The 25526-nt window shown below is 38.7% G+C and overlaps 3 protein-coding genes across 3 annotated transcripts; all 3 read right to left on the bottom strand.

Moving 5' to 3' along the window:
* Nucleotides 1-1509: 1509 nt before the first annotated feature.
* LOC115369755 (olfactory receptor 52E8-like) lies at nt 1510-2478 on the bottom strand. The gene has a single exon (XM_030066421.1). The coding sequence runs from the start codon at nt 2476-2478 to the stop codon at nt 1510-1512; it is 969 nt and encodes a 322-aa protein (XP_029922281.1).
* A 5964-nt stretch (nt 2479-8442) lies between these two features.
* LOC115369754 (olfactory receptor 2AT4-like) lies at nt 8443-9448 on the bottom strand. The gene is given in 2 exon segments (XM_030066420.1): nt 8443-8662; nt 8664-9448. Coding segments are annotated over 2 exon segments (969 nt in total). The 5' UTR covers nt 9413-9448.
* A 4164-nt stretch (nt 9449-13612) lies between these two features.
* On the bottom strand, nt 13613-14566 carry LOC115370090 (olfactory receptor 52E8-like). The gene has a single exon (XM_030066927.1). The coding sequence runs from the start codon at nt 14564-14566 to the stop codon at nt 13613-13615; it is 954 nt and encodes a 317-aa protein (XP_029922787.1).
* Between the last annotated feature and the right edge of the window lie 10960 nt (nt 14567-25526).

Genomic DNA, 25526 nt, shown 5'->3' with positions numbered 1-25526 from the left:
AACAACAGTAATATTACTGATAAAACATCAGTTATAATCAGTAGCATTGAGTGATAGAAAAAAAAAATGAAAAGAGATAAAATAAATGAGAAAATATATACAAGGAGTTTTGTTTTTCTGTTTAAAAAAGGGTCTACTGCTTTCATACAGAGCTCTCACAACATGAGTATATAAAGAGGAAATTTCCTCCCTGTGCTTCCAGACGTTACAGTTTACATCACTACACCTAATTGCATCTCTGGGTAAATTATTGTTACTCAGTAATTTATTTGTATCAGCATAGTAGGCAGCAATATCCTCCCTAGAGAGGGCAGACCAGTCCACAAATTCAGTATTATGATCATAACTGTCACTGGAGAGCCTAGGAATATCTTCAACATCAATATACCCACAGGCATGTGATCAGAGGTTGCTGCCCCATACAGAATGTTCATACCCACCAAAGATGTGTGTGCATGAGCCAAACATTCAAAATCTCTGTGAAAACTCTACACATTTTCCCAGGTGCTTCACGTTATAGTTTCTGCTGTAACATGAACTGTCACTCCTGGCTTTTTTATGTTTTTACCAAGTTTTTCCAAAATTTAAACAGCAGACCAGCTCCCATGTCAAAAAGATGATGCACCAACTCACACGCGGTGACTACTAAAGACATCGGGCTACACAGTCATAAATGTCTAGGACCATCCGACAGACAGCTAGTCTAAATGTTACAGAGTTGGGTGTGTTGGTATGTCACTCAGGTTATCAGCTGGGCATCTTGTGTTACAGATGTTATGTTGAATTATACATATCAGGATGGCTCACCAGTGATTTCTGGCCAGATACAGCTAAATTTCCCTAACCTGTGCTCATCCATGACAAATATATCCAATAAGCACATGTGCTTTAAATTCATGTTGCTTTGCATATACTTTTCATGAAAGAGTTGAACTATAAAATGTAATCGTTGTAAATTTGTCAATTTGAAGGAAAATTCAGGATAGGAATGGTGGAAGAAAGTATGGCCCTCAGTATCATGAGGAAATAATGACATCAATTCTAAAGAACAGCCTATAGTATCCAGACTGCTATATACAACCTCTGAAATCAAGAAACTGAATGCTTTCAAACAGCAATGAAGGCACCACCAAGGTTAGAACGAATGCCTTCCCAACGACCTAACCAACAGGCTATAATGTTTAATTATTATTTAACAACAAAATAAGGAAACACAACACTGACACAGTTTAGGGTTACTTAAGACTGGTGAACAATGTATAGAAATAGGGAACAGTGGCTATATCAAAACAATAAGATCTGTTTAAGGTAAAGTATTTAATAGCATATATAAATAACTTCTTAAAGGTTTGCACAATTATTTTTTATTTTATATGATTAATTATATTTTATTTTTGTTCTTCCACATATGACATATAAAATTTAGACGACTGAGATAATCTGTCAGTTTGGCTGGCTAAGATTTGGAGAACATTTTTCTATTATTCTAGGCATTAGTCTCCTATCCTTTTAGTGTGACAGTTTTATCTGTACTCCAATTTTAGTTTTTCTCAGCTTATTCATCAAAGTCTCTTTGATGTCCTTAGTCTTGAAACAATATATGACTGGATTAACAGCAGCCGGAAAAACACTGTACAACAATACCAATAAAATGCGAACATCCAAACTGAAAGAAAATCCCACAGTATTAGCCACATAAACAAAACATCTGGGCAGGTAAAAAAGACAGGTGATGAATATTTGTGGGGTACAAGTTGCTAAAGTTTTGTAGCGTCCTTCAGCATTAGACATTTTCAAAATGATGACAATGATGGAAAAATAAGAGAAAAGGATGAATGCCAGAGGCAGCAAGAGACAAAACATAGCCATGCAAAGAGTAGCTACTTGAACAGTTTGAACATCCTCACCACATGCCTGACTTGTAATAGAAATGTGGTCACAGTAGCACTGAACGATGACATTTGATTTACAGAAAGGTAAAGTGAGGGTATGAAGTACAATGCTCAGCATCAAAGATACTGGCATAAACCAGGCCAAAGCACAAAGCAGCAGTATGGCTTTGTTGGTGATTAGGACAGGATAACGCAGTGGGATGCAGATTGCAATAAATCGATCAAGAGCCATTACCAACAAGATGAAAGAATGTGCCGCTCCTAAATAATGAACAAAAAACATTTGCGCAAAGCACCCGTAAAATGAAATAATGCTATTGTCTAACCAATATTTAGATATAATTTTTGGCAGAGTTACAGTGCCAAATGCCAAGTCATTCAGTGCCAGGTGACAAAAGACCAAATATGTTGGCTTTTGAAGTGACTTCTCATAGAAAATAAATGTTAAAATGAATGTATTTCCTAAAGCAATAGCAAGGTACATGACAAACAGAGTAGCTGACACAGGTCCATAATACTGTGGTAGAAGTCCAGGGAATCCAAGGATGAAGAAGTCTTTTATCTGAGTTGCATTGGTGTAGATCATAATAACTTGAAGACACAGCAAGAACCAATCAGAGCAAACATGAACCAAAATGCCTGAAAGATAAAAACACTTATCAACTAATAATTATCAATACATGTTGGTAGTTACTGCTAACTTACCAAATCACCAACTAATTTATTTAGCAAAGCCATGTAAGTATTTAAGTGTAATATCAGAGCAAAGATTGATCCCCCATGTTTTCCATTCCGAGTTTGAGTCTTACCTTTCAGAGTGTGGGTCAGCATTCAAATGCCCACATCAGTGTCTGGATTCCAGCTAATATCTGCTTCTCATCAGGTCCGACCAGGCATGTGATCAAGGGATCATACTCTCCAATGAATTAAAGAGTCCAAATGCTACATGCAATTTTTTCCTTCTGTTGATTAGCTCTGTCAGAACATCAAATAATTTAAAAAAAAGACTGATAGAAATAATCCTTAACTTCACTTAGAGCTTGAGTGAAAATTAAATCAATACAATACAACATAATAAATAATAAATAACCACATTTTTATGTAAGTCAAGAATATTGGTTTATAGCATGCTCAGCTCTTTAGTTGCACCTTATTGGAGTTGCAACCAAAAAAACATTTGCGCAAAGCACCCATTTATTTCTTTTAAAGTGGGAACAAGTGTTTGGTGATACTGACTGGAAAGTGCTTGGTGACACTGGGGATAGAGTAGTGACACACTGCCCCCTCCTTCCTCATGCGAAGCTGGAAGAGGAAAACCTGGTCTTTTGGCTGGAACCATAGCCACAGCTCCAAACTTTTTTCCAGGGGGAGATGGTGATGAAGGGGCTTTGGGTGTTAGGTGGCCCATTTCTTCTTCCCCTCCCCGGGCATGGAAGGATGGCGTTTTGCAGTAATGGCGGCTAAAGACTGTTTGCCCCAGAGTTTGTTATTGCCCCCTCTTGGCTGCTGGTCGGTGCAGCTTGCTGGCACCTTCTGTTGTTTTGCCTCCAGCTGCCTACCCTTTGCCACAGTGAGAAGCCAGAACACACAGTGGGGTGCAATGTCTGCATGTGAGGCAGGCACAGGTGTGTTCCAGAGATGTGTGAGGATGCTGACATGGATCGACAGTTCAGGTGGAGAGGTATGCTACCAAAAGCACCCATGCCATGAACCTCCAACTTGGAGTAGCCCTGTGTGGTGAGCTTGCTCTTATAACAGCTCCTTCATGCAGGCTGGTACTGCTGGGAGGAGCTGTTTGGCTGGATTTTGAGCTGTCGGGAGCCTTTTCCCATCGTACAGATCACTCAGGAAAGTGGAATCATCCTCCCCTTCCTCCATCTCCTCCAGGTCGAGGATGTTGAGGAGACCATCAAACAGTGGGGGAATGTCCAGTGACTTCCTCCATCATGTTTGCCCAGCTTTTGGAGGCTCGTGGCTGATGGGCAGCAGGTTTAGCTTTAGTAGCAGTGGCTGAAGAGGCCAGGCATGGGTCCTGGGTGTTTACGTCAGCCACCGCATCCCTCAGTCTCCTCTCCAGGATTTTCTCAGGCATTGAGGCACAGTGTACACAGACCTGGGGATCAGCTAGTGAGGCTTGAGCATGTTTAGCGCCCATGCATACTATGTGTAGTGGGTGTAGGTCTTTGCCCAAGATGGTATCCCTGCATGATGCAGGGCATGGGTGGGTGGCGCCTGTTGTCTCTTTGGACTCAGACCCTTTTGTGGGGGCCACAGGCGCAGACGTGCCATCTGGAAGAGGGAGAAAGAGCAGTAAAGTGTTAATATAGACAGATGCAAACAAGGCTCGTCGTTACATGTTATTCTTGCTGGGAAGGGGCACAAATGTAGTATCTGACTTGCCTGGATGTGCCAAAGGAGCTAGATAGTTATTTCGCAAGGCAAGAAAGCAAGAATGATCTGGTTAGGGCAGTTGAACGTGATGATAAAGGGGGGCAAGGCCTTCCCACAGGTCAACCTGTCTGTCATAGACCGACGTGGTTGGAGCTTCTGCAGTTGGTCACGCCAAAAGCAATTCCCATTGTGAAACACCCAAGTTAGAAAAAGAACTAGGTATGTGAAAACAGAATGATGGAGTTGCAACTCTTTCTTTCTTTCCCCCTTTCTTACTTTCTTTCTTTCTATTTTCTTTCTTTCTTTCTTTCTTTCTTTTGTTTCAGGGCCAATCTTACAGCTGGTGGTGGCAAAAATATAAATTTTTTCCCAGGCAGGATCATGATGCACATTTCTTTTTCAACCAAACTAAGTCCCAGTTTAAGAAAATGTAACCCCACATAGACACAAAACCTAAAAGAAAGAGAATAACAGAGAAAATATTTTATTTCATTTCACTCACTCACAGTCTGTGCTTTTGGCACAGACTCTTTGGTGGTTGAAGAGTGGCGGGGGTGGAAGAATGATGGGGGCCTCATGGCTGTTCTGCTGCAAGGCCCTCAACATGTTTGACACACTGTCTGGTCATGCAGATCATGTTTTCCTCTTTTAAAAAACTGAATGTTGTGAATTTTGAGTTTGATCTTGTCACAGAATTCCAAATATAGCCTTGGAATGGCGGTTTTGGAAAAATATTTGCTGTAACTCATAATGCATATTAATTATTTTTAGCAGTCTTTTGAAACCCTAATTTTCTACAGTTTTTAGGGACTCATATCCTTGGCCAGGTAACATGTCACTGCATCAGCTATCTCCTTCCAGTCTGGTTGTACAGAGAGCCTTTCTCAAATGCCTTTGTTAAAGGTGTTTGTTTTGACCTTGTGGTCTCTGGCGCTATGGCTAAGGCTATTGCACTCATGTGAGTTTCACCTCAACTCTTGACACAGGACATGTGACCCATGACACATAAGGTGGTGGTGGGCTGCAGCATATGTTTCTCCAGGTGCAAATTGTCTTGACTGGGTTCGCTGTTTTGCTCGAGAGCGTTTGCTGACATTCATGAGTTTGGAGCAAATTCTGACATGTTAACTAACCCTTTGAATAGAGTTTTGCTGTCAGACATACTGGATGTACTTGTAATTTGTGTTTAGACTCTGCTCTTTTGGACTCTCCTTTTTTCTTAATTAGCTCCATGACAAGACAGGAGAAATGAAGGGGTTTACGGAAGGTTGCCTCTAAGGAGAAGCCTGTGTGTGTCAGGCTTGGATCTTCGGCTCTGTTCCCTCCAGTGGCTATAAGACTGTGTTCTGATAGATGTAGGTAGGTGTATGGCTACAGCTGGGAAACTTTTCAGCAACCTTTGACTTTTTTCATAGTTGAAGTCACTGACTGTTCCACTGCTTATAAAAGTTGATGGAATGCTGCACAAAGTCAAATGACCTCCCACAATCCCCAGGCCAAACAAAGTACCACTGATGGCCTTCTGATGTGAGGGCCAGGAGGTTGGGTGTGGTCTTCTTTAGCTGCTGGTTGTCCATCTGGGAAGATGTTTGTCAGCTGCCATTTGGTCAATTGCCATCTGCGGCCCCCCATGCACATGGGGAGCCACCGCCCACATTCCCAGTCTGGTAATCCACACCCCTATTACAACCTTTCGTACATTTCCATGGACGCCTCAAGATTGTCAGTAGGTAATATTTGAGGTATGAAGTTTGAGAGGTAAGGGGCAGACTGGGCAAAAGCATGGGACCAGAGGGTCAACAGTAAAACACACAGGGTCATTTATTGGTTTATTTTTTTCAGGGACAATACACACTAATGAACAGCTGAACTGTAAGTGAGTCAGAGTTGGCCGGAGAAGCTAGTTTTCATCTGTTGTCCCTGGAGTTTTAAAAGGCAACCTAAAATTGCAAAATTTAAAATGCATGTGTTACAGAGATTAGAGGATTGTTTGATCCTGGTGGTGATCCTGGTTTTGTGCTTTAACAATTTCAGTATACGCTTGTTGTTGTTTGCGCTGTAGAGGAAATCCGGATGTCATGAATCATGCATGAATTCTCAAGTTTAACAGTGTGACCTAGTGAAGATTTCATTTTCAGTTAGTTCAACAAAATAACAATCAGGATTCTTGGGCTATACTTTTTTGCCTAATAGTTTGCAGTTTATCAGGCCACCATGCTCTTTTCTCCACTTCTTAACCAATGCTCAGGGCTGACCCCCTTGCTACACGCATTAGAGATGCAAACCAGCTTTGGGAAGAGATACCAACAGAGCTGCTTTAGTAATTGGACTAGCATGATCATGATTGCGTCGAAGGCTGCACCCAGGTCAAGCAGCACTGAATAACACCAAACATTACATGAATATGTATTTATCTGGGGATCAGACTGACTTTTCAGATGTTTCAGCACTAACCTACATTTATAAATGAGACTGACAGTCTCACAAATATTGTTACAGCTAAAATTATTATAGCTTGAACCCACATCACATTAACCCTCCTATTATGTTTGGGGTCAATTTGACCCCATTCAATGTTTAACGTCTCTAAATAACATCTTTTTTTTTTTTGCTTCATATTTATTGACTTTTCCTAATTTAATGGGTACTACCGGGTAAACATGAAATTCACATGATGATATGTTTTCAGTGTCCTGTAGACACTTTGTACACATCGGTTATAAATAACAAAAATCTGTACTTAGAAATAATATAAAGCCATTAAAACACCAAAAAGATATTTCTTTCCAATTTTAGGTCAATCAGTGAGATTTTATGGTGATTTGCATATTTTTCCATAGACGCGTAATAGGAATACTGGAAGTATAAGTGAGGGTGGGGGAGTCATGTTTTATTTAAAGGGCTATTTAGGTCGTCAACAAAGAAACATAAAGTACCTGACACATACTCTTTGGTAACAATTTTAATTAGAATAATTTTGTGGAGGTTTAAACTGCTGGGGTCAAATTGACCCCAAACATAAAAGATGTTGGTAAATTTGAACATAACAGGATGGTTAAAAATACGATACTGTGTTACAATGCTGATGTGTTGAGAAAAAACTGGGGAGGCTTGACACTTGCCACCTCGCATTGTCAGGAATATACAGAAGCATACGAAAACCGAATTAATTATGTAAGTCAGGTGGTATTTTATAGGTCTTGATGTGTTTTCCTGAAACACGTAACATATACATGGTCAGTGTGGATTCTGTTGCTGCAGAGGAACAAATGAAATACTAAGAAAGCTAAATGGTAATTTATGATGATGAATAAGATAACACAATACAATTGCAATCTCATCCATAAATGCCGCACTGTCCATTCCTGTGATTTTTTTCAGCCCCCTACAAAATTTGTGGGGCAGTGATAGATTTTTAACATTCTCACGCCTAGCTCAACCACAAATTCCTCACAGTTTTCAGTGTTAACAATTGGAAAACTAAGTTGCAAAACTTTATGATCATCTTAAATTCATAGTGAATGTATCAGCTCTCTAACTTAGTTATTAATCATTATTACACTGTGAAATAATTAGCATCTTTTTTTCCCTTCTGATGAGGTGAAACTTTTGAAACAGTGGTAACATTCAGTTATATGTAACCCTGTCTGTCACCCTGTGTCTTCCAAATATAGCATTTTATGTAGCTTTCTGTCAGAAATTTACAAACAAGGAAATGTAGAACCTCACTTTATTTTAATTTATTTTGCAGAACAATAAAATTTTACAGTCATGTAACGTCCAGGTTTTAGAGCATAACTGTTGCAGTCATTGGCTCAAGACCTGTACACTTTACTAAAGAAACTCTTGAGATGAAAGCAAACTGTATGAAAACCCAGTGACTCATCTCTCATGTGGCTTTACATGTCTGCAAAACAATCCATCCTTGGCACTAGACAAAACATTTTTATACCAGAAACCGATTGCTTTATAATAATAATAAATGTAATAATAATAATATAGTAGGTTAAGTGTAGGTTATTTCATTTCATGCATCAACAAAAAGAATAGCCAAGATATTCCATAATTAATAGATTTTTGTATAGTTACAGGTCTGTCAGTCTGGATGTGCTGAGCCGTGAGGATGATGCTTAATTCTGACAGTCAAAATATTCTGCCCTCATTTGTAGGAAAGTTTTACCTCTATTCCAATTTTAGTTTTTCTCAGCCTCTTCATCAAAGTTTCTTTGATGTCCTTAGTCTTGAAACAATATATGAGTGGATTAACAGTAGCAGGAAAAAGACTATACAACAATACCAATAAAATGCGAACATCCAAACTGAAAGAAAATCCCACAGTATTAGCCACGTAAACAAAACATCTGGGCAGGTAAAAAAGACGTGATGAATATTTGTGGGGTACAAGTTGATGAGGTTTTGTAGCGTCCTTCAGCATTAGACATTTTCAAAATGACGACAATGATGGAAAAATAGGAGAAAAGGATGAATGCCAGAGGCAGCAAGAGACAAAACATGGCCACACACAGGGAAGTGACTTGAACAGTTTGAACATCCTCACCACATGCCTGACTTGTAATAGAAATGTGGTCACAGTAGCACTGAACGATGACATTTGTTTTACAGAAAGGTAAAGTGAGGGTTTGAAGTACAACACTCACCATCAAACACATTGGTATAAACCAGGCAAAAGCACAAAGCAGCAGTATGGTTTTGTTGGTGATTAGGACAGGATAACGCAGTGGGATGCAGATTGCAATAAATCGATCAAGAGCCATTACCAACAAGATGAAAGAATGTGCCGCTCCTAAGTAATGAACAAAAAACATTTGCGCAAAGCACCCGTAAAATGAAATAATGCTATTGTCTAACCAATATTTAGATATAATTTTTGGCAGAGTTACAGTGCCAAATGCCAAGTCATTCAGTGCCAGGTGACAAAAGACCAGATATGTTGGTTTTTGAAGTGACTTCTCATAGAAAACAAATGATAAAATGAATGTATTTCCTAAAGCAATAGCAAGGTACATGACAAACAGAGTGGCTGACACAGGTCCATGATACTGTGGTAGAAGTCCAGGGAATCCAAGGATAAAGAAGTCTTTCGTCTGTGTTTCATTGGTGTAGGTCATAATAACTTCAGCTTACAGCATGAACCTGTCTGAACTAAGAAGCAAAGAAATACCTAGAAGATAAAAGCACTTAGATCTTTTATATAGCAGAATATGCAACTAATATGCCTAGTGATCAGACAGGTTGACTCAAAATGCAAGTTACAAGGTTCAGATCTTATCTGGAGATTATTTAGTAGATTAAAATAGAACAAATCCCTACTCAAAGTCTGAGAGTGAGTCTTACCTTCCAGATTGAAGGTCAGCATCCAAAAGCTCATCACAAAGTCTGGGTGCCTGCTAATATCTGCTTCTCCTCGTGTCTGACCAAGCATGTCCTCAGAGGATCATGTTCTTAAGTTAACTCACTTGCCCAGCTCGAGCCAACCCACTCAGTTTGATAAAATTTGTCATTGTCATTTCTTTCTTGGCATTTTTTACTCTTTAAGACAATTAATTCAAAATGAAGAAGACACTGTTGCAACAAACACACATGAATTCTCAATTCAAAAAGAAAATTGCACAGGAATAGAAAAAAGCATCCTCCCCTTCATTTAATTTCAAACTGGGTACTGATTCCTCCAAATGTCAATGCATGAGGCAGGAGCACAGAGTTCCACTTTAATCAAACTAGAAAGTTTTCTTTCTTTCAGAGCCAACAGGTTGGGAAGCGCAGTGCAGAGGCTCATTAGCCATCCTTCACAGGTAGATGTTAGACAGGGCCTTGATTCTTTAGAACAACTACAATGAAATGGCTCTTTATTAGTTCCAAGGAGAATTTGTTTTGGATCAGTAGAGACACAATGCATAGCAAACAGAAAAAACATGAACTGTTGAAGTACATCAATGATCCGTCTGGCAGACAGAGAGAAAGACGTCAGAGGTCTTTTAGACCACCTCATCTTTACTCAGCAATAGTCTTAAATGTGCAGTGTTGGGAAGGTTACTTTTGAAATGTAATAGGTTACAGATGACTAGTTGCCGTGTTAGAAATGTAATAAGTAATGTAACTGTTTTAATTAAATCATCAAAGTAATGAAACGAATTGTATGTGATTACACTTTTTGATTCCTTTTCTAATAGCATCACTGTACACTGTTCAGTGGTACTAATTTCAGAAGGAAAATGTTAAATTTCTTTAAGTGAAAGGCGTCCCTGTCTGATGACATGGCCACCCGCCTTGACGTGGCTGGCCGGGCGCAGGCACGGCACACTGGTTGCTTAGATCAATGCTACATTCAAACAAGAGAACCTGTCAGATGAAGGGGGCCTGTCTAGATGTAGAGACCCTCCTACCCTTGATGGTGTCGGCCTCAATTTTGTCCCAACAGCTTTGCTGACCCACGTCATCTGGAAGTTTGCCAAAAGGGGACATTCGTGCATGGTGCAACAATGCAACAGAATGAAAGTTACATTCAGCATACAAGATTTTTACTGAAAAGATTATACTTGGCTGTAACCCATTTGTAATCACTAACATTTGGATTATTAGTTTAGTTATTTTTATTTCTCAGTAACTGTCATGGATTACATTTACATTTATTTGTAACTTAATAACATTTAACTAGTTACTCCCAACATTGTGAATGTGTTAGTTAATTAGTTTTTTTTTTTTTTTTTTTTTTTTTTTTTTTACATTATTTATTTAGAATTAGCTGCAACCAGAAAATTGGGTGATCAGTGTGTATCAGAGAAATTTGTGCTGAGCCGAGTATCACTTGGAGGGTGATGAGGTTCATGCATTTCTCCTCAGTTACTTAGGTTAATGACTCACAGTGTATTTAAAATATTTTTCTGTTACTTTGAGGTGTAACAGCATAATGAAGAGGAGAATATTTGCATTGGTTAGCAACTGATATTTTAAAGAGATTATAAGCTAATGTTGATACGTATGTCAGTGTGATGTGATAGTTACAGGGTAAAAATGTTACATCTTGACATCTCGGGTATCATGTAAGATTCTGATGAGAACCATCTGAGTTGTGTGTGCATTTCATTATTGAAATGAATATGAAGGCAACATCTGGTCAGGTGAAAGTTGACTTGCTGTAGTATAAGCCATTGTCATGGGGGATAATGTGAGAATAACAATAAGGTCAGTTGGACCTCTGAAAACTTGCCTAAAGGACCTTTGTAAATATGCTGAATTCCACCTGTTTGTAAATGAATGCATGTTCATACTTTATCGTTCCAATAGGGAATTGTCTTTGACTCTCATGTCACTGTATTACAACCAGTCACCATACACATAGAAATAAGTAGTTGCACAAATACAATAAACAAAGCATATTGCAAATTATGGGATCATAGCATCATCGCACAGTCACTTTCACCTCAGTACCTAATATAAAAAGTAACAAATTAATACTAAATACTAAGACAACAAAATGCAGTTTAGCATCTAACCAGAAGTGCAAAAAAACAGAAAGTGCTATGTGTACACGCGCCATATAAGAATTTCCCAGTTTGGGATCAATAAAGTAAATCTATCTATCTATCTATCTATCTATCTACAATTGCATGTACATGTGTACATGTAAAATCCGTCGTCCTCAACAATTGACACAGGCAGCATGTGGAGGGCGACCATTTCTGCAATGAAGTTGTTAATTGCTTCGTTTCGTGGCTTGTCACATTTTCTGGATATGAAATCCTTCATGCTAGCTTGTTGTTGTCCTCCACTCGCACTGGCACTCACGCCGGGCTCTGTCCCCAGCTATTCGGGTGTTAGCACCGCAGGTGGTTTACCATTGAGCCTGTGTTGCTACCCTTAAAGGCTAATTCATCGTGACACAGTGTACTCTTGACAGTGTTTCCACTTACCTTTCTTTCAAACAACTGCCAAACCGTACTTTTATTTTTGATGGATGCCATCGCGCTCGTGAGTGAACTTAAAGTCACATGATGAAAAAACAACGTGTACGCATTTACGGCAGGTCCTGAGTAGTTGTAAAATTTTGTTTGTATCAAAGAGAGAGTTTTGTTCTCTTAAACTGCTGGCATGTGCTGTTGCTCATATGAGTGGTTCATGCATGAGGCCCCATGGTACATAGACATACTGTAAATATTCAGTGGTGTTTTGACTCAGTGAGGATGAGTAGATAATGAAAAAAAAATCTGTGAAGTATTCCTTTAATTAAGCTTGATGAAACAAATATCATTTTGTACATCTTCACATGACTTGTTTGTTTGGGAGCTGATGTGATGGAGGTAGCAGCAGTGCTGTGTCAGCTACAGGACAGCAGAGGTGGGTTTGGTAGTTAGTTCTGGTTCATTGTCTGTCATTTATTGGTGGTAATGAGAGACAATTTGGTAGCATGACTTTTGCAGAACTTCTTCGGTTATTCATTCATTCATTCATTCATTATTTCAGTCATTTTCCTTACAACCTGAGAGAAAAACATTGTGAACTCCATTTGGCCATTCTTGTTAGAACAAGAATGGCCACGACAAGATTAAAAGCTGAGTTTATTTTGGAGGGTGCAGAGCCGATGTGTGTCAAGGCCCTGGGTATCGGGCTCATAGCTGCAGGCCTTTTAAACCTAAAAGTAAACTACAAAGATCTCCAACAGCAATAAACGAGCAGGTGAAGAACAGAAAGGCAGACAGTATGTTCATAATTTGGCCTCTGCATGATAGACTGAACCTTTTTCACAACATAAGTCGCATATAGCATATTAAAGTATAAGTCTGAATTACTGTAGAGTGGACGTGGTTAGATCGTTGAAAGACTGTGTTCATTGAAAGTGATTGAAATATGAGGCTAATAGTATATCTTAAGTTAGTTTCTAAACTTTCCTTTCAACTTTGATAAAGTGCAGAACCTTGTGTAACTTTCAAACAGGAAAATCCAAATGATTTGTAGTTTTTATTTTTTCATTACATTTATTTTTTAATTATCCTTCCTGGGAGTCCTGGTCAAGATGGCAGCACAGTTTCATTTGGAAAAAAAATAATAATAAAACATAGCACAGTCCATCTCAAGTCAAAGATTATGTAAAACAGCACAATTTTTCCAACATGTTTTTGAAATTATTTGTTTTGTGAATAATTGGCTGACACAGTGATTACTTTTGACATGAAACAGGAAACATGCACACAATGAAACACTGTGTGATACGTTTCAGATAAAATGCAATTAATTGCATCCATGAAAAAACCAAAACACATAAACCAAATTAGACAGGGAAACAGGAGATTTTAGTGTAGATTATTTTGATGTTACTTCAATCTTAGTTTTTCTAGCCTCTTCATCAAAGTCTCCTTTATTTCCTTAGTTTTGAAACAATATATGACTGGATTAACAGCAGCCGGGAAAAGGCTGTACAACAGTATCAGTAAAATGCGAACATCTAAACTGAAAGAATATCCCACAGCATGAGCCAGATAAACAAAACATCTAGGTAGGTAATACAGGCATGTAACGAACATCTGTGGTGTGCAAGTTGACAAGGTTCTGAAGCGTCCATCCACGTTTGACATTCTCAGAACCACCACAAAGATGGCAAAATAGGAGAAGATGATAAATGTAACCGGAAGTAAGAGACTAAACATGGCAAGACCCACAGCAACAGCCTGAACATATTTCACATTTTCCCCGCATGCAAGGTTTGTAATTGAAATATGGTCACAGTAGCACTGCACAATGACATTAGAGTCACAATAAGGCAAGCTAAGGGCATGAGACACAACTCCAGTCATCCTAATAAATGTCGCAGCCCAAGACAAATAACAAGCAATGGAAATGGAACGGTTCGTAATCAGAGCAGGATATCGAAAAGGAATACAAATGGCAATGAAACGATCAAGGGTCATAATCAGCAGAATGAGGGAGTGAATAGCTCCTAATGAATGAACAAAGTACATCTGAGTGAAGCAGGCACCAAACGATGCAATCTTGTCATCCCACCAATATCTGGATATTATTTTTGGTAGCGTCACAGTCCCAAATAGTAAATCATTCATTGCCAGATGACAGAAGATCAGATATGTTGGCTTATGAAGTGTCCTCTCACAACCAACAGTAAGTAAAATAAAAGTGTTTCCAGCCACAATTACCAAGTACGTGAAGAAAAGAAGGCCTGACACTGGTCCATAATATGATGGCTCAAGTCCTGGGAATCCAAGTATCATGAAGTCTTTGATTTTTGTTATGTTTGTATATATCGTCATCATCTGTGAGCATAAGAAATATATACAGTATATATATTTTAAATTTAGCATAGGTAATAATATTCTAGTGAGTCATCTCTATAATCAGTTATCTGTATGTAGTTTATATGATACAGGTGATTACCTTTCTGTCAGTGTAAACTTTTTCTTTGTTAAGAACTTCGAGACAAAATCTGGTCTCAAAAGCAAGCTTACCTGGCTTCGACCACAGGATCTGCATCCAGGCTGAGCTCTGTGTGTCACTTTATGATGTGTCTCACCGTCTTTGACGTAATGTTTTCCTGACTGATTGCAAAGGTGACAATACTCAGGTGACTTCCTTGGTGATGACGGTTAGAAAATGAGTTCTTCTGTGTCCACGCTGGTGTGACAATGTGGACTCAGCATTGGTCATTTACACTGTGCACCTGTTCATAGCCGTTTTATTATCACACCTTTCTTTAGTTTAGTTTCACTGCCTGTTATGTTAACCATGAATTCCAGTTAATAGCGCTAATAATAATTGGGGGTTAGGCTGCGTAATGTTGTTACAGTTTTTTTTTCTTCGATCGCTTACACACTAAGAACATATGCTTAAACCAATGTGACAAAACTTGAACTCATTGGAACTATACCTTAAACACAGCGTGGCCATACCTTAGACACATGTGCTGCTTTGAACTGTGTTTACAATTCTGCAACACACTTCCACCTTAACACTAGACACTATTTCATACAGAAGACACCTTGCTCAAAAATGAAATCATGTGGTAACATTGGGAAAACACTTATGTTCAAAATATAAAATACATCGGGTAATTAGAAAACCTGAAACACACATGAAAGCACTTACTTAGAAAACTGAACACCAACTAGTCAGGGCCTAAGCTCTACAAACAGGCCCCAGGTCAGCCATGTTGAGTATTTTGTGTGGAGGCGGTGAGAGAAAGAGGCACAGGAAGACATTGTATGCGATGTGGATGAGATTTTGTGGCCGTGCGTAGTTTGATTTTGTTGAATTGTTTTATTTTTGCTTTACATACAATACTATGTATCTTTATTTATGTTTGTCAACTCAGAAACCATGGTTTCAAAACAGTAAATACATCGACCTAATGAGAGGCACTCTGCCCAAAATAACATTTTGTTTGCAAAAGGCTCTAACCATGACAAAACATTTCAAACATGCAGCAAAAGCACATTTTGTCACCGCCCAATACAACTAATCCAGCCACTCACTCACTTCATACTCAACACCAAAATGCAACACACCTTTTTCAGTCTGAGCAGGTTCAACCTTACTTTTTCCTGTGTGTATTGCAGTCATATTTTTTTGACGATTTACATCGTTACATATTATAAAGCAAGTAGCAAAAGCCAATATTTCCCTCAAACAACTCAACTTCTGCCCAAATGAGTAGATTCCTTCAATCAGCCCTACTGTACTGTAACACAGCTGACAACACAATACAAAATACAGCTATCAGTTTGAACAAGGTTCTCCTGTCTGCTACACATTCAAATGTCAACTTACTGTAAAGAATTGCATCCAAACTCAGAAAGACTTTGAAGTGAAACTTTTACTGTATTGATGGCAAAAACTGAAATACTGTAATTCACATACAGTATTACACAGAAAAATTCAAAGGAGTTGAAAAAAAAAATACAGAATACAGTTTATAGACCCCTTTTTGTAGGTGCAGACTGATTGATTGGTGAATGGTGATTTGTGGAAAGGGCAGTGATGCAGATGCACTAGTGATTTCACAGTGATGCAGGTGCAAAAGAGTGTGAAAAATGTGTGAATCCAATGAAAAGGTATGAACACATTTGCAAAAGAAAACCTCTGCTGTGGTTTGGAGGTGAAGATGATGATGGAAATGTTTATCCTTTTGTCATCAGAGTTACATTTTGACAAAGGATTTTTAAGTTTTGATGACTGTGTTTCAGTTTGCCATAAATGTGAATGGTTTATTTCCAGGTGTTGTGTCTTATTTGCGTTGTGTTTAGAGTTTTGGCACAGTGAGCAAAGCATTTACAAAATGAGTTCAAGCAATCAAAAAAAAAAAAATGTAATATGTATTTCACTTATGTTTCGCAAATGGCAGAAGAAAGGAGTATGTGGTGGTGTGTTCAAACTCAGTGGGAAATATGAGTTTCTGTGAATAATGATGATGTATTTTTGTTCATTGCTGCCCACCCATGTAGTGAAGATCATAAGGGCCTAAAGCAGCTTCATGGGCAGCATGTCAATTCACTTATCTGGGGGACGCCAGAGAGAGAAGAGGAGGCGTAGCTGAGGTCAGGGCTTGTGCCATTATTTTGACTTTGAGCTGTTATCAGTTGATTTATCCTCATTTACTTATGTGAATAGTCTTTTTCTCAGTTTTCTTGTTTTGCACATTTCCTGGATGCATGTGTAAATAAATGTCCATCTGTGGGGCTTCCAGCAAAGCCTCTTGCATCTGTGTCCTACCTCACAATAGACCCTCTGGCTACAGCTATCTTACAGCTGACAATAACATTGACACAAGGCAGTTGGTGGAAAAAGAACAGAAAAACTCCTCATGTATTGTATTTGTGTATGCATATATTCATGACAGTGACTGTGTGTATTTTACTAAATTTTTACTAAATTTTTATTTATTTATTATTTTTTAACCTTTCAGTCTGGTTCTTAACTGAATTTAATTTATTTTATTATTTACTTGTCTATTTATTTATTTTACCTTTTAGACTGGTTTTCAGTTGAATTGTATTTATTTGATTATTTTTACCATTTTAGTCTTGCGTGTCAGCCAAGACAGCCCCACAACATCCAGAGACTTGAGATACTCAGGGCGGATCTCATCCACCCCCACCGCTCTGCCACTGAGGAGCTTACCAACCACCTCAGTGACCTCAGCTTGGGTGATGGACGAGTCCACCTCTGGGTCCTCGGCCTCTGCCTCCTTAACGGAAGACGTGACGATGGGATTGAGGAGACCCTCGAAGTATTCCTTCCACCGCCCGACAATATCCCCAGTCGACGTCAGCAGGTCCCCACCTGCACTGTAAACAGTGTCGGCAGAGTACTGCTTCACCCTCCTGAGGCGCCGGACAGTTTGCCAGAATTTCTTCGAGGCCGACCGATAATCCTCCTCCATGGCCTCCCTGAACTCCTCCCAGCTCCGAGTTTTTGCCTCTGCCACTGCCCGAGCTGCAGCACGCCTGGCCTGCCGGTACCCGTCAGCTGCCTCGGGAGTCCCACAGGCCAACATGGACCGGTAGGACCCCTTCTTCAGCTTGACGGCATCCCTTACTTCCGGTGTCCACCACCGGGTTCTGGGATTGCCACCACGACAGGCACCAGAGACCTTGCGGCCACAGCTTTGAACAGCCGCATTGACAATGGAGGAGGAGAACATTAATTGAATTGTATTTATTTTATTACTTTATTTTTTAGATATTTACTGAATTTTAATCTTTACAGCCGTCTTATCTCTATAGTATTAATTATCTTTTCTCTAGTGTTTCCCCACTTCAGCACTCAGTGTTTTTTTTTTTTTAATTTCTTATTGTTTTTAAATTTGGGTGTATGTGTATGAGTGTGTGTGTGTGTATGTCTATGTATGTGTGGGAGAAGGGGGCATATACACACACTTGACAATGAAAGTGTCACCCCCAAGAATAAAGCCTTCAAAACAAAATAACTCGTTGAACATCTCACATTGCGTTTGTTTATTATCTGAATTCTGATGACAATACAACTCAGTCAGATATTTTTTTAGTCTCTTGGCTGTGCAAGTTGAAAATCTTATTGGTCTGTTCCCCTACAATGGCAAGATACAGCCAATTGACTAATGACCATAGATGCCAAATAATTAATCTGAAGAGGCGGAACATCTCTTATGCCAGAATTGCAATCCAGTTAAATTGTTCAGTAAGAACTATCCAGAGGGTCTGGTCTCAGTATAGGAACACTGGATCCAGTGACAAAATCCTCGTACCTGGCCGTCAGAGAAAAACTACAGTCTGAGAGGACAGGAGGCTATTTTTGATGTCAAGGCTCTCCAGATTCAGCAATGCACACCAGGTGACAGAGCAGTGGAATGCCTTCAGAAATGCTAATGTGTCTGTGAGGACCACTAGGTGTTGTTTACATGCACAGAAGATATATAGCAGGGTTTCAAGGCAGAAACCTCTCATCTCTGTTCGTAACAGGCAACGAAGAGTGACTTGGGCCAAAAGGATCCGGAATTGGACAGTCCTGGATAACTGGTCCTTCATAGTGTTTTCTGATGAGGCTCAGTTTGGTCTGACAACAGATGACAGACGGGTGAGATGTTGGCGAACAGCTGGTGAAGCTTTTGAGCCAGAGGTGTTGAATTTCTGAACCAGAAGCAGCATATCCATAATGGTGTGGGGCTGTATGAGTATCCATGGCTTGGGTGATTTGGTAGTTATTGACGGAAATATGAATCACCAGAAATACACTGATGTGTTGGAGTCCAGCCTTCTACCATCTATCACCAACATGTTTGGGGACAGGAATCACCCGTTTGTATTTCAGGATGACAATGCTCCTTGTCATAGAGCCAAGGCTGTTGATGACTGGTTGGAACAACATGATATTCGCAGGATGATCTGGCCTGCTCAGAGTCCAGGTGCAAGCATTATTGAAAATATCTGGAATATGTCTAAAGTGGTGGCAAATGATTGTCCTACCTCCAAGCAATCTTTGATCAACTCAGTATTCCATACTTGGGCAAACATCAGTCCTGAACGCATCAGACAGCTGTATGAATCATTGCCTCGCTGAATGACTGCTGTAATCAGGTCACATGGTTATGCCACAAAGTATTAATATTGGACTTAGAATCACTGCATTTGACTCTATATACATTCTTCCTGCCTCAGTGTAAATTTGATATCACTTGATGGTAGTAAACATAAGATATGACACCTAACATTCATTAGTTGCGTCTGTAACCAATGTATTTGTATAGTAAGGGGTGACACTTTCATTGTCAAGTGTGTGTATCTTGCGTCTATTGTTTGTTGTATTGTTTTTATGTGTTGTATTGTTTTTATTGTTTTTATGTAAAGCACTTTGGGCTGCTCCTTTGGTATGAAAAGTGCTCTATAAATAAACTTTGATTCATTGATTGATTGATTTGTGACTTTTTGTCTTCCAGTGAGTGATCTTAAACTGAACTGTTCAATACAGTGCAAAACTAAACTCTAAAAAAACAAACAAACCAAACAATTCTCGTCTTGGATGTTTGGACGCCTAGACTGATGCAGCGTCTAACCCTAACCCATGTATTTTGTAGGTTTGAGAAAGTGGTTCCCTTGTATACCTCATGCCCCTAATCCCTACATTTAGGCTGAAAAAAAAAGTGTGCCAAATTAACGGAATTGTAAGATGATTTAAAAAAAAAAAAAAAAAAGCAAGATATTCACCTTTCCATTGTCAAAACCAATATAATGAACACTGATTACATTTGTCAGTGGGGAAATTGCAGCACTGACCTGTGTGTAACCCCATGGCAAATGAGAGCCCCATTTAATTTAATGACAAATTATAAATCTCCCAGGAACAAACACCTGCAGTTTTGGAGAAGCCCAGAGGAGTCATAAATTGATATTTTGAAAGGTGAGTTAATATCCCCAGTGAGTAATATCCCTGATTCTCTCGAGGCACCAATCACATCACATCACAGTGGATTTCATTAGGAGTCTAATGCTTAATGTACCAGTGTCAAGAGGATTGGCTTTTATAATTTATCATATGAAGCTGGACAGGTGTACTGTGTCTACCTGTTGTTATTACTGCTTGTAGGGTAGTAGGAGGAGTACTATAGAAGGAGGAGTATTTGTTGAACCAATATGAGTTATGGTGCAAGTTACAGTGACAGTAAAATCTGCCCTAAACCAAGTATATTGCTACGATCCAAATCCAAATTTTGTATTTAGATTCATAGCATTGGTCTGTATCTTCAAAGATAGAAGCAAGAGAGCAAAAACATATTTGTGTTGTTTATAGGTGGCAGTCAGGAGCTGCTCCACTGACCCATACTTGGAAGGTGTATGAGATTTTGTACAGAGGAACTTTAAACATTTCTAAAACTAGAAATTATATACACATGAATACACACACACATAAAATCACTCTGGGTATTGGTTCAGCATTGGTCTACTCATCTCTATGTGGAAGTAAGTAATAAGATGACTTTAACTGACTTGTCAGTTAGTCATTTTTATGAATGGTTCAAGCACCTTTTTCAGAGGCAGACAGAAATAATTGATGGGGTTCATACAGCCTTTACAGATTACAAGCCCAATTTAAAATTAATCCAGGATCTTTACCTGTATTAGATGCTAGAATATTACACCCCTCTCTGCTGTTGAGCACTTAAAATTACAGAATAAATGTTATATCTCTGCAAACCAGCAAACACATTGAAATATCAACATTTCTGAACCAAAAATACGCTGAGTTACAGTCAATGTGATGGAGCCCGGATTAACATCATGTGACTGTTTTTAGCCACTTTGCTTTGTTAGTTTCATTTGCCAGCAAAACTAATTGGTCAAGGTCAGGAATATGTCGCTGTGTTTGTCACTCTTGAAAATGGGACATATCAACATATCTTTGGTGTGCAGAAACATAAAATACCACCAGTTTTTCCCTGGCGACTGGGCTGGATAATACAGATCAGAAACACCCTCTCTAGCTTTTGGAGGAAGTCTGGTTTAACTTCCCAAATCCAAACTAAAATGTCATTTGATATATAAAAATTCACATACTAAAGTTTTGATTTACCTGTTATACTTAGACAAATAATAAACAAATCAAGATATAGGCAAACCATGGTGTTTGGCATGTAAAAAGGAATGTAATGCAGGGGGAAAGATTGCATAAAAGTGGTTCCCCTCAGGTATAGAGACACAAACACACACTTACTCGTGCACCTTAATCACACACTTGAGACCCTGACTGACATGAGACACTAATTAGCCTCCTCTTGGAGCTCATTTACTCTGTTGTTGCTTTTGAGTGTCACAGGTGAAAACAGATGTCACATTAAGTCTTTCTGTAACTTTCTCATGGTAAATAGTTGTACTTAAGACAAAAACATTAATTGAAACATAGGTGCAATGCTTACACAGGCAGTGCTCATGTAGTTTACTGTGGAAAAAGTTCATTTTTTGGATGTGAGCCACATCTGACATTAGTGTGGACACATCTGCCAGTGTGAACACGTTTACAATAAGTTTGCTGCTCAGCAGTCACAAATATATCATTTGCTGACAATCCATCATACAAGTTAATGAAATATTGGTGCAGGCATTCATTTCTTGAATAGTTTGCTGTGGTGTGGTGGCAGTCTGTCTGTTCAGGCTGATGACAAGAAGGTAGCATATATGACATATCTCCCATCTATCTGTTTAACGTACAGCCTCCTGTTTCCCTGTTGTTGCTGCGATCCTTCATGTTTTCCTGACAGTCAGTGAATAATAATACTGATGTGATGTGCACAGTTGGGAAGAAAACAGATGAATTATCATCTGAGCGTTGGTTCGCACAGCTGTCACATCAGGACGAATCATGTTAGAATGTCTTTTTTTTTTTCAGTTCACACTGGCATAGAAAAAATAAGTTGAAGAAAAATCTGATCTAGGCCTCTTTCTACTCACGGTGTGAACGTAGCTGGGTCATTCTCTGGGTTATTTGGGATGGGACTTGAGGGAAGTTGGATACATTTTTTAAAATCAAAAAATCATTCATCCCAGAGGCAACCTGCCTTAACATGTCTATTAACATCTATTATCATACAAAATATAATTTATCTGAGTACAAAATGCAAAGTTTTGGTCAGTTTGTCACTGGTGTTATCCCATCATGAAGCATTGAGTTTGGCTAAAATTGTTTTTGTTTTTTATTAAAATTTTAACATGTCTGTATTTAGTGACAGAAATAATTAAATACCGTATTTCACCAATTAATCGCCCGGGCGTCTAATATGCAAAATCAACTTGGACCCCGGGCGTTTAAAAGAACCAGGCGACTATTCGCTGCAGGCCTTTATTTATTTTTGCACAGACCTGCACCAGGCCATTATCGTGATGACAGTTACCGTCCAACATATTTACAGTCGGCCAATTTAAGATTACGGTGCACCATTTTTTTTTTACGTTAGCTAGCGCTCTTATTTTGACAGGAAACGGAAGTGCCGCACAGTTATTGTGCAGCTAACTGTTTACTTCTGCAAAAATAAGGTGAGTAGCCTTATTTTGGGTTACCTCATTATGATGCAAATAATCGCCCCGGCGGTTATTTATGAGGGACGAAAAATGACAAAACAATAAATAAATGAATAAATAAATAAATACGCATATAAATATATAAATGCATAAATAATTAAATTAATAAATATTTCTACATTTATTTATTTATTTATTTCTGTTTTTATTCATGCATTTATTTATTTATTTGTGTATTTATACATTTATGCATGTATTTATTTATTTATTTTTACATTTATTTATTTATTTATTTATTCATTTCTACATTTATTTATTCATTTATTTATTTATATATTTATTTTTACATTTATTTATTTATACTTTTATTTATTTCTACATTTATTCATTTATTTATTCCTTCTTTTATTTCTACATTTATTTATTTATTTCTACATGTATTTATTTATTTCTACATTTATTTATTTATTTCTACATTTATTTAGCAGTGGACTAGCTAGCTACTAGGGCATTAACAACGCCAGACTTTTCCCCGTCGTCGACGTTACGTCGACCCGTCAACACCGGGAGATTTTTGGGGGGCTAGTGGGGCTCTAACCGGAGGGAGGGAGGGGTTGTAGTGGAGCACCGACCGGGCGACCGGGGGGGTGAGGAGGCTGCAGTGGAGCGCCGACCGTGTGTGTAGTCGGACTACTGGAAGTAGTCGGTGGGTGCATGATTTACCACATCATTCGCCAGTGACCTTAAATCACTGACGATGGCTCTCAAAACGCTTTCCATTGCGTTTTACACAGTAGCTAGTAGGGCATTAATGTAAACATCGACCCGTCGAAAGTCGAAGAAACACCCACACACCCACACACACACACCCCCACACACACGGTCGGCGCTCCACTGCAGCCTCCTCACCCCCCGGTCGCCCGGTCGGCGCTCCACTACAACCCCTCCCTCCCTCCGGTTAGAGCCCCGCTAGCCCCCCAAAAATCTCCCGGTGTTGACGGGTCGACGTAACGTCGACGACGGGGAAAAGTCTGGCGTTGTTAATGCCCTAGTAGCTAGCTAGTCCACTGCTATCCACTGCTACTGCCAGTCCAGGCAGTAGCAGTGGACAGGATCACACCCACAAACCAATCGTGCTTAAGACTAATGTAAGAACCGCCCACCTGATTAACATACGACACAGAAATACAGAAATAAATAAATGTGGAAATGTAGAAATACAGAAATAAATGTAGGAATAAATAAATAAATGTAGAAATAAATAAATAAATGTAGAAATAAATAAATACATGTAGAAATAAATAAATAAATGTAGAAATAAAAGAAGGAATAAATAAATGAATAAATGTAGAAATAAATAAAAGTATAAATAAATAAATGTAAAAATAAATATATAAATAAATAAATGAATAAATAAATGTAGAAATGAATAAATAAATAAATAAATAAATGTAAAAATAAATAAATAAATACATGCATAAATGTATAAATACACAAATAAATAAATAAATGCATGAATAAAAACAGAAATAAATAAATAAATAAATGTAGAAATATTTATTAATTTAATTATTTATGCATTTATATATTTATATGCGTATTTATTTATTTATTCATTTATTTATTGTTTTGTCATTTTTCGTCCCTCATAGTTATTCGGGTGGGCGTTTAATACGCAAAATGGGTGCAGACGCCAGGCGTTTATAAGAACCCGGCGGCTATTTGCGGCCGGGCGATTAATTGGTGAAATACGGTAATCATATTACCAGTGCTCTTTTATAAACACATACTGCAGACATGTTGATTTTCTTGGCAATCTGTTCCTGTCTTTTGTCTAAGTGGTAACGCCGGATTTTACCCAGACTTTATATTTAAATATAAATAAATAAAATTACCCACACACACATACCACCCAGCGCTGTTTCTGCATTGCTGACTCTGTCAGAACTGCATGCAATTTGCCAAGCCTACCTGCCAACCCCCTAACCCTAACCGTCTGCCCTGGCGAAGGAATTGTCAATCATTTATGCTATGACTGGTCAATTGGACGATGTTACTATACAACCAGTGACGCAAGCCTACTTCCTGCCAGATTTTACATTGGACAAGTACAAAAGGTCAATCCTACATAAATTCAGATTCAAATAAGCAATAGCAATTACCAATAGTCAGTTCAAGTAAGTATATAAACTTGCAATACATTAACAACAAAATCTACTGAAACATCACCATAGTCTCTCTTGGGTTAAGCATCAGTGAGTCATGTGAGTTTGGGGGTCAAAGTTCAGTCCATCTGAACTTTGACCCACAGAGGTGAGAGGCAAAACTACTTTGCTTTCAGGTGTGTGTGTGTGTGGCATGCTCATATTTCTCTAGAATGCCCCGTCGGGTCGTCGCTGGTGTGTCTTGTGTTTTGTTTTGCTGCCTGATGTCACTGCATTCTAGCACTGTGTTTTGGCTTGAACCTAACCACTATGGGTCAAACTCCAGGGTGATTGGATAATGAGCCTGTCCAATAAGAGCTCACTCATCAGCTCAGCCTTAAACATCCCCACCATTGTAGGAGGAAGACCCAGAGACTGAACATAGTGCCGTCCCTGCTCTATAATGTAATGTGACTGCAGCAGATTATGGCTTGATGTTTTTGTTTTGTTTTCTAGATTCACTCTATTCCTTTAGACAAGATTTTTTTTGGTTTACATTTTTCCATTTGGCAGGTTTTTTTTTGCTGAGT

This window comes from Myripristis murdjan, chromosome 13 (genome assembly GCF_902150065.1).
Source record: "Myripristis murdjan chromosome 13, fMyrMur1.1, whole genome shotgun sequence".
NCBI classification, from domain to species: Eukaryota; Metazoa; Chordata; class Actinopteri; order Holocentriformes; family Holocentridae; genus Myripristis; species Myripristis murdjan.
The sequence above is the reverse complement of the archived record's forward strand: the minus strand, read 5'-3'. Positions and strand labels throughout refer to the sequence as shown.

Excerpts from the sequence above, each read along its gene's own strand:
- LOC115369755 (XM_030066421.1), bottom strand. The coding sequence starts at position 2,478 with ATGATCTACACCAATGCAACTCAGATAAAAGACTTCTTCATCCTTGGA.
- LOC115370090 (XM_030066927.1), bottom strand. The coding sequence starts at position 14,566 with ATGATGACGATATATACAAACATAACAAAAATCAAAGACTTCATGATA.